Raw genomic sequence first — 14,633 nt, forward strand, 5'->3', positions numbered from 1 at the left:
ACACACACACACACATACCCTGCACAGCACATGTGTGTACCTCCGCATCCCGTCCATCTTATACACACACACACAGCCAGCATAGCACATGTGTGTACCTCCGTACCCCATCTATCTTACACACACACTGCACAGCACATGTGTGTACCTCCACACCTCATCTATCTTATACACACACACCCACACTCTGCACAGCATGTGTGTACCTCCGTACCCCATCTATCTTACACCCAGCACAGCACACATGTGTACCTCCACACCCCGTCCATCTTATACACACACACCCTGCACAGCACATGTGTGTACCTCTGCACCTCATCCATCTTATGCACTCCTCACCCCCAAAAGCTGACAGGCGTCTGGCTCCTGAGCTGCACTGGGCTCTGCCCTGTGGGGTGTCAGTGTCCCTGGCTTACTGCCCTTCACCTGCAGATGGTGTCAGGGCTTTTGTCTGTCCATTTGTCCTTCTGCCTGTTCTCCACCCTGTGCCATCTCTGTGGACTACTATGCTGCTCCTTTCTTTTTCTTGTGAAATGTGTCACCCCCCTTTCTTTCTTAGCCAGGTTGGAAATTTCTCCCTTGTTGGTGCTGCTGCGGTTGCGACAGAGCTGTGTGTGGAATGAGGGAATGGTGAGACTGAGATTTGTGGAATTTGGAAAAGATGATAGCTCTAAAAGAGTTCGTCTTTGTGCAGGGTTGTTAGAGGTAGGGTTCAGCACCCAGCCTGACATGTGGGCAGTGCGTGCTGTCTGTGAGCGTAAAAGGTTGTCATGCACACACACTGAGACTACACATGCATACTTCAAGAAGTGCTGCATGTGTGCACGGTGAGATCCCAAGGCTTCTTGATAGGGATGTTTCTGTAGTTTTTAAATAAAATATGTTTATGGTGTGCAGATGTGTATTTAAATAAAAACATGAAGCATAATTCGGCCAAGTATGGTAGCATACTCCTGTAGTTATAGCTACTCGGGGCTGAGGTGAGAGGAGACCGTGTAGGAGGATTGCTGGGGGAAGTTAGGGAGACTCGAAGGAGAGATTCAGGGATGGAGCTGTTGCTGGGCAGAGGAGAGGCCCACTGGCTTCCTGTTGGGCCCCAGCCCCCAGCCCCCAGCCCAGAGCAGGGACCTTCGGCTGGGGGGCTGGGGGTGGGTGGCAAGACTGCTCTCGGCTTTCCGTTGCTGAGGTTCTTGATTTCAGAAGCAGGTCTTCCTGTGGTCTGTAGATAAAGACCCCCTAATAAATGGCAGCTTCCAGGATGTCATTAGAGACTAGATGGTTTTGGGTTTTCTGTGAAGCTGCATGTGAGTAGAATGCTCTGTGCGGTGGGTGAGGATGGCCTCCTCTGCGCCTTCCTCCTGGAAGTGTGGGCCGAGGGTGCCTGGGCCGATTGGCCTCTGGGACACTGAATGAGGGGAGCTCAGCACCTGAGCCTCAGGAACGCATTTGTAGGTTAATTTTATGGCCTTTCCAGAAGGGTTAGGTTTTTGGTTTTGTTCTGGGATATATTTCTCTACCTTCAGCATAGCTGAATCATTGAAGTACTATAAGTAATCTGTATTGATTTGTATTGCAGAAAGCTTTTTGAGTAACCTCGTAACTCTGTGTATCACTCCTTTTCATTTTTCACATGAATTCTATAATCTTAAGGACTGTTCTAATGAGACCATAGAATTTCTAGCTTTATTAGTTATTCAGGAATTTATATTGTTCACTCAGCTACTTATGTGAATCATTACCATTTAAAAAATAGGATATCTAGATTTGCAGCGTAAAGCTCAAATGTACTAATATTTTCACCAGTTTTTAGATTTCTTTGGTGTTATTGTGGCTTCACAGCCCCTGCACATGTGAATTGTTATTGGCGAATGAAGATTTTCTGAGCAGTTTAAATGTTAAACTCACATCTCTCTCTTTTTTTTTTCTCATTCTAGTTTTCAAGTGAAGTGTATTCCTTACAATTTAAGTCTTACAGGGAATAGGACAAAAATTGTCTTCTACCTTATTTTCATATTGTGGGCATTTATACATTTATTTAGCTTAATATTATGAACTTTCTGATTTTATAATAATAGTTATTTTCTACCTCCAGTTCTGAAGGTAGAAAATAGATGCTGAAGGGGGTTTTTTTGGTTTGTTTTTGGTACTAGGAATAGAACTAAGGACCTTATGCTTGACGCGCAGGTGCTGTACTACTGAGCTATATTCCTGACCCAGATGCTATAAGCTTTTAACTCTCAGTAGAGTTCTTTCTAAAATATGATAAATACTTTATACCTTAGTAGAAATCCCATGTGTATTTATATTTCTTGTCCGGGTGTCGTTGGAGGATCACGTATTATGCTGGGTTTTTTGGGTTTTTAAATGTGTTTGATACAGGGTCTCACTATGCAGCTCAGATTCATAGTGATCCTCCTGTCTCAGCCTCCCCAGTACTGGGATTACAGGTGTGGACCACCATGCCCAGTTTCGGTGGCTGGTTCAGGCTTACCTAGGGCAGGGCCAGTGTGGCATGTGGTGCCAGGGATTGAACTTGGGCTCTTGTGCTTGTCTAGGCAGGCTCTTAGACCACTAAGCTATCTCTGCAGCCCTATGTTGCTTTAATTTATCTGTTGAATTTACTTTATGGGTTAGCTACACAAAAATAAGTAATACAGAATTTTCTTTGAGTATGTATATTTTAGAGCCCCATCAGTGGAGCAAAAGAAATGCCAGTAATTCCTAACCTTTGCAGCAAGCGCAGTAGCCAGGTATGTCCTGCCCTGCAGAGTGGAACTGTGTGTATCTGGACAGCCACCCATGGACTGGAAGGTGGCTCCCTCAGGGTGGTTTTTTCTAAGCTATGGGACACTTTGTTCAAGGGAAATCCTGCTCGCCTGCCTGCAGTGTGGTGAATGTGGTTGAGGGGAAGGCAGTGGAATGTTGAGAGCCTTGGAACAGAACCGTGAGTTGTGGGACCCGGGGATCCTGTGGAAGGGACACACTGTTGGGCATGGATCACCTTTGCTGTGGCTCTGGCCATGGCCTTTTCCTTGAGAGTGCAAGTCCAAGTTGTTCAGAAGACCACATTAACCAAGGTGCACAGAAGAGATTTCTGGGCCAGAGGAATGGCGCCTGGGCGTGGCACAGAGGAGCCTGAGCCCACTGTTTCCTGGGCTCTCACTGCCTGGCTAGTGTAGTTGCTGAACTTTGGACGCCATAGGGCAGTGGGCAACTTTCTGTCTTTGGTTGCTTTTTGCTGCCCCCTGCTGCTTGTCATTTGGTGATGGTCTATTAATACTTCATTTTGTTTGGCCTCGTTGAGCTTTGTGGAGGGTCTTGGCGCTCTCCACCTGGCTTCTGCAGCTTTCTTTTTGCCCAGGTGGCATGTGTGGGAATCACACCATTGACCATTCTTAGTTTGGTCTAAACACTGTGGGCCTTCTTTCTCTCTGCGTGTGTGTGACCTATCAGGGAGGTATGCAGAGTACTACTTTGACACTTGGACCGTTTTCCTCTTTAGATTTTTCTACTTACTTCTGACCCTGTCAGAATTTTTATTTAGAAACACCTAGAGTTCTTTTATGGTTCAGCTTTTGCATTGACAACAGGTCTTGAAGGAGCTCCTTGGCTTATCATCTGAAGACTAAAAAGAGCTGGGCACGGTGTTGCACATCTGTAATCCCACTCAGGAGGCTGGGGTAGGATGATCACTGGGACTTTGAGGCCAGCTGGGGCTGCCGTCTTGGCTGCTCTTCTTCCATTGCTGAGCTAGAACACCCAGCGCCCACAGTTGAGGAAGGCAAGGCTCATTTAGCTCAGAGTCTGTGGAGGCTTTGGTCCACAACAGCTGGCTGCAGGCAGGGCCGCCTGGCAGGTGGGCAGCAGCTCACGTCCCTGGAAGTCAGCACCCTGACGGGGCGTAGCATCGCCCAGTGCCTTGCCCTCCTTGCACAAGCCCAGGACGCTTACAAAGTGAGGACCGAGGGCCCCCAGTTAAGCTTCTAAACTTCTCAAGTTTGACACAGTGAATCAGCTGTTATAGCTACAAAGTGAGTTCAAGGCCAGCCTGAACTGCATAGTGAAACCCTGGCTCAAGAAAAAACAAAATTATTTCAGCAGATTAAAATAGCTGCCTTTAATAAACCATATGCAACACATTGTGTGATTACTGCTAGAGTTGTCATTTTTTTTTTTTTTAAATTCATTCCCGGCCTTCGCTGCTGCTCCAGCCCAACATGGCGATGCACAACAAGGCGGCCCTGCCGCAGATCCCAGACACCCGGCGGGAGCTGGCGGAGCTCGTGAAGCGGAAGCAGGAGCTGGTGGAAACACTGGCAGACTTGGAGAGACAGATCTATGCTTTTGAAGGAAGCTACCTGGAAGACACTCAGATGTATGGCAGTATTATTCGTGGCTGGGATCGCTGTCTGAACAAAAAAACTCCAACAGCAAAAATGATCAAAGGAACTGAAAGTTTAAAGAAGCCGAGCAGCTCTTCAGTAAATCTTCAGGCACGTCGGCAGCTGCTGTAAGTGCGTTGGCAGGACTTCAGGACCAGCTCATTGAAAAGAGGGAACCAGGAAGTGGGACAGAAAGGGACACTTCTCCGGACTTCTACAATCAGGAAAATGAGCCCAGCCAGGAGGACCCTGAGGATCTGGATGGATCTGCGCAGGGAGTGAAGCCTCAAGGGCTGCTTCTTCCAGTTCCTCAGGGAGTCATCAGAGCAGCCGTAAAAAACGCAAGAATAAAAACCGGCACTGGTCAGTGGCAGGGACCCCGCCCTGCAGCTCCCAAGGCTGTCGGTGTGAAGGGCCCTTCCTAGAGCCAGAGAGCTCCGGATGGACGGAAATCCATGACTCCAAGTGAAACCAGCTCATGTTGTAAGGAGGAGTTGGTGGGCAGTAGAGTGGCCCTAAAGAAGGACTCCAGGACATCCTTCCACTGTTGCTAGCGCAGAACCCTAGCCCTAACCCCAAGAACTTTGTTTAACATGGTGAATTTGAAATCCGTTCAGAAGAGAAAAAGGGGGACTAGAAATGGAATCTGTGTAAATTTGAAAATGACACTAGTATATGTTGGGGAAAGTGGGATAATCTTTTGTTCCTACTCCTGATCCCTGCCTACTCTTAAGAGAATTGATTTAATGTTCCTTTAAAAAAATTTTCAATGCAAGCCTTTTGATCAAAATTAATTAACCCACAGGGGCTTGATACTGAGACTTCATGTAGGATTGGGACAGTTGGTAAACCCAGTGCATAAGAATCACCTCGGGTGTTTATTTATGAGTCCCTTTCAAGAGGCTTGGGTGTGGCAGGTAGTGTCTGGCATGTGCGCTGGAGAGCGGTGGCTGAGGCGGGCCGGGGCATTGAGCTGAGCACCTGGTTGGCTTCTTCCCCCACACTGCTGCTTGCAGTGCCAGGCTTCGGCCTGCCAGACTTTGCAAAGGAGCTGTCCTGTGGTGCCCTTGAGTGTGGAGTTGTGCTGGGTCCTGTGTCTGTACCGGGCCCTGTTACTGCAGTTCACCCACTGCTTGCAGTAGCGAGCCCTCTGGCAGGGGCTGTGTTGCAGAAGGGGGCACACGCAGACGGAGCAGAGAAGCTGGCTGTACCCTACACTACACTGCTGCCTGCCTAGGGCAAATTGCAAGCGAACGGAAGAATAATTGCTTTCTGCTGAATCCTAGGCTAGCAAGACTTAAGCGAACAGATTGTGTGTGGTGGGACACGCCTGAAATCCCTGCACTTACAAGGCTGAGGCAGGAGGATCCCTGCATGTTTGAGAGCAGCTTGGGCTACAGAGTGTGTTCAAGGCCAGCCTGAATTACACAGCAAGACCATGTCTCAGAAAAGCAAATGAAACACACACACACACACACACACACACACACACACACTTGTGACTGAGTAAAACATTTTGATGGTGAAATGTTGCAAGGAAGAATCTTGAGTAGAAACTAAACATGAATTCTGTAAGAGATGGATAGGACAACAGGAGGATTTTTCTAGTGCAGAACTGTTTCTAGGCTAGTTTGTAGTAGGAACCTCTGTGTTTTATTGCTAGTCCTCCTTAGCTTGTTACTGTAGAAGCTGAATCCTTAAGAGGGACACCTCAGTAGTGCAGAATTTGTGACTGGCATATGTGCCCAGCGCGAGATAGGTGCACCGTCTGTGCCTCACACTTGCTGTGTGCATGGTTGCTCTCTCCAAGTGCTTACTCCAGTGCAGTTCTTCCGAGCTGGCCTGGGGGCTCGTGTGAGGAGAAGTGGCATGTTGATGCGAGCCAGCTTTCTGAGAGCTTGCAGAGGGTACCCTGATGTGTGATGCCCTTCACAGTTCATCTCTGTAACAAGGTACTGAGAGTAGGCTTAGGGACGAGAGGTTTGTTCATGGTAGTGTCCACCCTGAGCCTGTTGCCTGTGGGGCAGCATGCCTGGCTGGCCGGCAGGACTAGGGGAGAAAGCTGCTTGCCAGGGAGGCTGCGAGGGGGAGATGGCCAGCAAAGCTGTGCGCTCGTCACACCCCAGGGTTGGGGGCCCAGCGGGTCCCCCAACACTAGAGATTGCCCAAGGCACCTTGCAGTACTGGCCTGCTTGAGACCCTGAGGCCTCTGTCCCTGTGTGTTCAGGGTCAGGGATGGGAGGGTGCGGTTAGAAACCTTGCACTTGTTCTGTCCACATTAATTTGCCCTTAGAGTTGACAGATAGGAAATGGTTGAAATGTCGGCTGGTGTTGACTATTATCCCATGCCACGGTCTACATTTCCATGCCACTCACAGGACTTTCCGAGGTGGTAGCACTAAGCACTTGTACTTAATGATCATGCAGCTCTAGTGACTTGCCCCAGGCCATAAGTAAGTGTTTTTGTGTTTTAGAGATTGAACTCAGGACTTTGCACTCAGCTCCACTGCCAGCCCTTTTAATGTGGATGGAGTCTGGCCAAGTTGCCTGGGCTAGATTTGAACTCTCTTCCAGAATGCTGGGACCACAGCTGTGCATAAGCGGGCAGTGATGATCTACTTTACTTTCCTAGTTTTCTAGATTTTAATTCTGCCTTTGTGAAACAGTATCTCACTGTGCAGTTCAGGCTGGTCTTGGGCTCACTGTGTGTAGCCCAGCTGCCCTTGGACTTGCAGCTTCCTGCCTCCACCTCCCGAGTGCTGGCATTACAGCCACGTGCTACCATGCCTGGCTCTTCATTTCCTAGGCTTTATTTCCCTGCACCAACTTGTTTATGATGGAGGGAATATCATAAGAATAGATTAGAACAAGTTTACTAAAAATCCTTTTTCTCTTTTAATTGTTGGATTATTTGTTATAAAAATGTTTAAAGTAGCTTTAATCTTTTAAAAAGATCTGTCTGTCTATCTATCTATCTGTCTATCTGCTTATTTGGTACAGGGTCTTGCACGCAGCTTGGGCTCATAGTGATTCTCCTGTCTTAGCCTCCCCAGCGCTGGGATTACAGGCGTGTGCCACCATACCTGGTCTCGGGGGCTGGCACAGTACACCCAGGGCTCCAGGGCCTGTGTAGCATGTGGTACTGGTAATGGAACCCAGGTCCTTGTGATTGTCAGGCAGGTGCTTAGAATGCTGAACTATCTCCTCAGCCTCAACTAGTTTTTTTTTTTTTTTTGGTTCCTCGATTGCCTTCAGGGCACTTTTGGCCAGCGGGAGAGTTGTGAGATTCGAACTCCAGCAACCTGAGGCTGACAGCTTTGCGGAAGCAGCCACTTAAAGGACTGAGCTAGGGCCAGGCCCCCCCCTCAACTAGTTTTGAGTCTGGCAGATCATACCATTTTTAGTTGGCACAAATAAGAATTTACTACTATTGTTCTTAGCTTATATTAAGAAAGATAACCAAAACCCTCTACTAGCCAAATGATTATTGGTGGCAAAACCCAATGCTTAAAAAAACAAAACAAAACAAGATGCTTTGCATCTTCACTTGAGAAGTCATTTTACTTTTATGGTTCTTCTTTGGGACTACACTGTCCCTCGTGCTTCCTGTCCTTTGCTTGCCCTGCGTTGAAGTATTGCTGTCTATGAATTTGCTTGGGAATAGGCTTGGGAAGATAAGGTGACCAAGTGGCACTGTGGGAGGACAGTACACTGGTGAAAGTGACTGGGTGATGGTGGTTGGTGTTGTAAACCACTCATTTAGTATTGCGAGATTTAGTGACCTCCAGAGACTTGGAATTCATTTACCACAGGCCAGAAAAGGACTTGGGCCAGAGTGAGTGCAGTCCGGAGGGCTTGGGGAGCAGGGGCCAGACAGTGGCTTTCGGCTTGGGGTTGCACGTATTGTATTGTATTGTATTGTATTGTATTGTATTGTACCGTACTGTGTTGTGTTGTCTTTGGTACAGGCTCTCATGATGCAGACCTTCCTGTTCCAACCCTCCCCAGCACTGGGATTGCAGGCCTGCGCCACCGTGCCCAGTTTCCATGGCTGGCTGGGGTGGGGCTAGCATGGCACATGGTGCTGGTGATCCGGGTTCCTGTGCTTACCAGGCAGGCACTTAGACTGCTGAGCTATTCCCCTCTTCCCTTAAAGTAGGAAAATTAACTGGGGACTGGGATGAACCCCTGAGAGATAGGAGGGGCCTGAGTGGGTTGCCCATGAGTCTGCTTCTGGGATTTTTATTTTTATAAGAGCTGAGCCTGTATCTCAATTACTTAGTTTGACAAACTGAACTTCAAAATAAGTCATCTTAGCAATTCCAGGAAGCATCACAAATGAAGTCAGGGGGTGGACTGCTCCCTGGGAGAGAGGACCAGGTGAGGGGGAACAGAAGTACACCTGCAGCATGGAAGCGGGGCTGTGCAGGAGAGCGCACTGGCCAGAGGGGTTTGCATGCTGTGTTCCGAGAAAAGAAAACCTTACTGGTAAATTAACAAGTTAAAAGTTACAAACTGGATTTATAGAAATAGAAATGGCTCATGAACGTAAGAAAAAAAATAATCTCACAATAAGAAAAATGAAGGGAAAATAAAATTAAACCAAGATGATATATTTTAGCACACAGTTTGTTGGAAGCCTACCGTGGCTCACTGTTGGGTCGTGGACTCTCACTTGGGATGGTTCATTGGCTCCTCTCCTCCAGCATGCTTGTCTCCAGGGGACCTGAACCGGGGCTTTGCAAGGGCAGAGTGTGTTTGTCGTGGAGTTCTGAGCACCCAGAGAGGCCTTTAGTCAGAAGCTGTTTAGCATTCTTGATAACGCGACAGGGTACTCTAGTGAGGCAGTGAGGGACCTCGAGGATGCTGGCCCGCACCATGGTGCGCTGGCCCCGAGGCTTACCTTCCTTAGCTACTGCACTCCCAAGAGTGCTCCTCGTAGCTTCATTCACCTGTTTGTACAGTCGCATAGGGGATGCTCTGCAGGGGGTGCAAATTGCCTCCCAAGGACAGAGCAGGTCCAGGAGCTGCCACCAGGGGGCAACAGCGTGCGGGGTGCACCTGGGCTTGGTGCATGAGCCAGGGTGTTCTCAGAGAAGCACACCTTGTGTGCTGGAGCCGTGTGGGGACTTGGCAGGGAGCAGAGGAGTGGGAGGATTGACTTCTGATCTTTGTATTTTTGTAATCTCATGGAGCAAGTGAAAATATTTCCTGCCCAGAAAATGAAACTTAGGATAAAACTTGGAATGGTAGGTGCTGTAGAGACATACAGAGACTTAAAATACTTAACTATGCCAATAGGTGGCTTATTTCAGGGATAAACATAATTTCGTAAAGTGGTTCTAGTACTTGAACAGTGTTACTTTTGTGTATTTTATACTGTTCTTCAGAGTTCTATAAATAACATGAAACTGTACTTTGCTAAATGTAAATTTGTTCCATTGTTGTTGCAGCTAATCATCTCATCCTATGACCTTTTGTTTTTCAGTCCTGATGATATTGGGACCTGCTGGTATATCCTGCTGTCTGGTTCCGTGTTCATTAAGGAGTCCATGTTTCTCCCAAGAAGCAGGTACTGTATAGACGTTCTGCAGTGATCCATGAAGCTTGAAAATCTTTTGCAGAACTATTGTGCTTGTACTTGGGGCTGTTATGTGTAAATCTTCAAGAAATGCATACGTTATGCTGTAAGCACTGCTTCCGCTTTCTGAGCAAAGGAGAGCCCTGCTGGTGTCATGCTAACCTATTAGATGATCGTGTCAGTTGTTTCAGGGCGTGCTCAGCCCGTGTGGCTGAGGCAGAGGCAGAGAGGAGCCACACAGGAGGCAGCCTCGCATGCCTCTGCACAGAGCCCAGGAAGGCCGCCCAGGCTCTCGGGTGAGAGACACAGGCCAGCCTCTCGTGTGTGTATCTGCTTGTCATGGGGCTTCCGCTCTCCGAGGCTCTTGGCTTCTCTCTCTGAGACTTGGGCTTTATGTGCTGACTACTGATTTATGTCTGGTGGGCCTGCTGCTTACACTGCGTGAGTGCAGTGTGGTGTCTTGTTGACCTCTTCAGCGTGCAGCCTTACTGGCCCAGCCAGGCAGGTGGGAGTGCCTTCTCAGCAGCCATGCTTGCTGGGGACTCGCCTGCACATGACAGGCTCCTGAGGCTCAGGAGTTGTCTTTTCCTCCTACTTTTGTAGTTTTTACAAATAGTTATTTTTTATTTGGACCAAAGATTTTTATGTATTTTTATTTTCTGTTTAAATTGAATACATTTACAGCATTCCTTATTACCTAACTCCTACAAAATATTCTGGGTTAGTAGTTCTGAATGGATTAGGGTCGTGTTAAGAATCTATTTTAAAGATGTGAGCAGTTTTTATAAATAGAGTCAGTGAGACCAAGAGGAGGAGTTTTAGATTGGAGACAAGATGGCCTGGGTGACCACACAGGGGGTTGGATGGGCTCAGGGACCAGAGTGGTGACGAGAGGGTGTTGGGGAGCAGCCCCGAGTGGAACCAGGCATGACTGCCATGGCCACCGCCACTGCCGCCACCACCACCACCGCCAGTGTGGTTTTCCTGCCTTTCCTCTCTGCGTCTCCTAGGCCAGGTTGGTGAGCACTCTTCACTTTGGAAAATGGCCTCACGCAGGAAGGATTTCACATTTCTGTTGTTCCTTTCGACAGTAGTAATGCCAAAATGTGAGAACAGGATCAGTAGTGGTAGTAGTAATAGATGTAGGCACAGGTGCAGTGGTAGTAGTGACATGGGGATAACAGAACAGCTAAGGCTTTTGTAGTGCTTCCAGCTTCCCAGGCACCATTTGACATGTTTGGTGTGTGTTAAATTGCTAATGTCACCATTCTCTTCTGAGGTACTAAAATCTGCATTTTAGGGCTGGCCTGATAGCTCAGCGGATTAAAGCCCCTGCTTAGACAGATGCAAGGAATGGGGTTTAATCCCTGGCATGCTGTGCTGGCCCCACCTCTGGGGTGTGCTGAGATGGCCATTGAGACTGGGCATGGTGGTGCAGCCCTATAATCCCAGTGCTTGGGAGGCTGAAAAACAGGGGGATCAGTATGAGTCTGATCTATATAGTAAGACCCTATATTAAAATACAATAAATAAATAAGTCAATTCTGCATTTTATAGTTAGACTTGGGTGGTGTAGGACATTTGCACTCCTCCAGTTTGCCCAGAAGGCCTGGATGGCTGTGTGGCCCAGCTCCTATAATTCTAGGAGTTCCTATTTCCCAAAGAGGTGGAAGGTGAAGTACTTTTCTCTCCCCCATGCGGCTTACTACTTTGTCCCTCGGTTCTGTCTGAGTATGTACTTTTGAACTTGGAAAGTACAGGCAAACAGTATTTAAGCAGTAGAATTGTGCATATGAGTTAAAGACAGTGTGCATGTTGCGTCCTGTTTTTAAAATTTCTTATAAAGGTTTACTCTTTATAGCATTTTATGCCCATTTAGTGACCAGTTTTTGAACATTCTACAGTTCATACAGAGTGGCAAGTACTTTTTGAGTCTCTATTATAAATTATGGCTAATGAACATGATTTGGGGTTTACACATTGTGGAGAGGGCCCTAGCCAGTGCCACCACTGTTGTCGCAGTGCTGCGGTGTCTTTTGCCGAGTCAGCAGGCGCCCGTAGGCCGTGGCAGCTGGTGTGGCTTCTGCCAGGAGAACCTTTTGTTGAGAGGACTGCTGCTCTGGAGCAGGAGGATGTGCACGCACGTTCAGACCCGTTTCAGGAGCAGGATGGGCTCTGGTCTCGTTATTTTAAAAGATGATGTAAGTCCCTCTGTGGCTGTCTGGCGGTCAGGTGCTTGCGAGTTGGTGCCGTGTTGGGATGCAGGGACGGTATTTCAGGCTGAGTGACCAGCCAGCACTATATATAGGCTGCTGTTTCGCAGTTGCCCTTGGTGACATTTTTGCTGCCCAGTTGTTTATTTTCTTTTGGACTGTTGCCCTAGGAATAGTTCTGAGATTGTTGTAATGACAGAGAATCAGCCTGCTGGTTCTTTGCTCAAATCAACATTTGTAATACATAGATATTCCTCTCTCCAGAAAATACTGAATTTCAATATAGACTAGATGTTACTGTCAGCTCAGAGCTGCTGATGTTTTGAAACATCGTCTTGTGGTGCTTTGCACGCTGGCCTTGAGCCCACTATGTATCCTGAGCTCTCCTCAGACTTAGGTGCTGGGCTTACAGGTGTACACTACTGTGCATGGCTGCTAGTTTTATAAAACAGCTGGTTTGCAGATGGTTTTTTTTTTTTTTTTTTTTTCATACTTACCATGTGTTTATCACATAAGCTTGGAAGTTGGTTGCAGCTTATGAAATGAATAAACCAGGCATTCTCCTCAGCAGTACAGCCCTTGTTCCCAGGATGGTTGGTTCACTTGAGTGGTTAGTTTAGTCACAGTATCTTCAGCATTTTCATGTGTTTTGCTAATTTTCATGAGATTATTTTGACACCTGATTTTATCAGATAAGGATGACATATATTGCAGAAAATCTGTCATTTGGCTTCCAGATTCATTAGATTTATTGTCCTCAGTTGACATTTAAGATAGCATTTTATGCTTTTCTTTTTGTCTTTTTTTTTTACTTTTGTTATCATTTTAGATAGGTGAGTCTTGCTTGGCGATACACCTGGTACTTGGGTTGTGCAGACACGAAGCCTGTTCCCTGATAAGATTTGTACCACCAATAGAGTCTGTGAAATCTTACGTGGCTGTCATGAGTGACAGCTTACTCTTCCCTACTTACGCAGTTTTAGTGATGTTGATATTCTTTTTATGAGTCTTAAGTCTATTAGAAATTTATCAAGTCTTTAGTCTTTGAAATTTGTACAAGTAGCTGTAATGTTATATACACTATATATCAAAAATAGTGAACATAGAAAGTGCATTACAGAAGACACGTTGCTGAGTCCCCTAAAGTACGTGCTTTGAACACAGTTATCCTGCTGTTCTTTGCCTTGTGACTTTTGCTGTAGTAAGGTTTTGAAGTTTAAATGTTCATCAGTTTGATCCCTCCTTGTATTTTATATTATTATGTATAATGTTGGCCTGGGAGTTAAAGTCTTACTTAAGACAACAGTTTGCATTCTTGAAGCAAGTTGTCTTACTTGAAATAACTTCCAGTTGCATCCATGGAAAGGTGGTGAGCAAAAGTGATTTGTGGAGTGTGGGCTTGGAGGATGTGTTTTTTGCAGATGGGTGTAGCAGAAGCGGGAGCCAGGGGGTTTCTAAGCCGGAAGGCAAAGTGGGTTCGCGCTGTGCAGGCTGTGTGCGCGCAACTCTGTGAAGTGCTGCTTACAGTTGTAGTAGTTGGAGGTAGTGCTCTAAGGTTACTGACAGTGTGGTAAGGTGAGAAAGGAGCTTTTTCAAAGACATAATGTGCAGTAGTGGTGGGGCTAGAAGCCATAGAAGGACGTTATAAAGTAGAGGTTTGGAAGTGATTTTCTAATGTGTATCCTTGATCTGTGTCTTACCATGTGCCACAGGACGTCATTAATGCCACCATCCGTGTATCCTTGGGTGCCTAAATCAGTGGACTGGAAGAGCTGGTGTGTAATTTTACCATGAAGTCTGTGAGGTTAAAAACTAGGATATTGCCAGAGACAGCTGATCATTGCATATTGGTTCATGTACAGAGCTGTTGCTCGGAACTCATAAGTGCGTGCATGTCAGTGAAAGGAGACACTGTAATGTGTGCCCTTCTGCAGTGTGTGCACTGTGAGTTCCGAAGCCTGTTTTGTAATACAGTATAATAATTTGAGTTAATGTTGTTTTGGCTGCTGACTTTGAAAGGTTGAGAATTCTAATTAGATAATAAAAATAAAATAGGCTCAGAATTTGTTACTAGACTTGCTGTTTGGATTATTTGTTGTAGCAGGAGATAGTCTACCCAGGTTTTATTTTAGTTCATTGAGTTGCAGTGTTTTTCCTCACATTGATCAGCCATTTAAAAATCTGTTTGCAAAAATCAACGAACACACACCCAGAGACACGCCAACATAGTATGCTAGATAGTCAAGGCGTAAGTCTGGTACAAGACAAGGATGTCCTCTCTCACCACTCCTATTCAATATAGTTCTGGAATCATTAGCTACAGCCATTAGACAAGAGAAAGAAATAAGAAGAATAAGAATAGGTAAAGAAGAAGTTAAATTATCTTTATTTGCGGATGACATGATACTTTACTTAGAAGACCTAAAAAACTCCACCAAGAAGCTACTAGAATTAATA

At 46.5% G+C, this 14,633-nt stretch overlaps 1 protein-coding gene and 1 pseudogene across 3 annotated transcripts in view; both read left to right on the forward strand.

Annotated features, from left to right (window-relative positions):
* The window catches only part of Rapgef2 (Rap guanine nucleotide exchange factor 2), a 225,185-nt gene that overhangs the window by 83,297 nt on the left and 127,255 nt on the right, over nucleotides 1-14,633 (forward strand). For all 3 annotated transcript variants that reach the window (XM_023705753.1, XM_023705754.1, XM_012517899.2), the window contains exon 4: nucleotides 9,871-9,954. In XM_023705753.1, the coding sequence (XP_023561521.1) occupies nucleotides 9,871-9,954 (84 nt within the window). The remainder of the gene's footprint in view (nucleotides 1-9,870; nucleotides 9,955-14,633) is intronic.
* Nucleotides 4,218-4,851, forward strand: LOC105744112 (annotated as a pseudogene).

This window comes from Octodon degus, unplaced genomic scaffold (assembly GCF_000260255.1).
Source record: "Octodon degus isolate 3935 unplaced genomic scaffold, OctDeg1.0 scaffold00228, whole genome shotgun sequence".
Lineage (NCBI taxonomy): Eukaryota > Metazoa > Chordata > Mammalia > Rodentia > Octodontidae > Octodon > Octodon degus.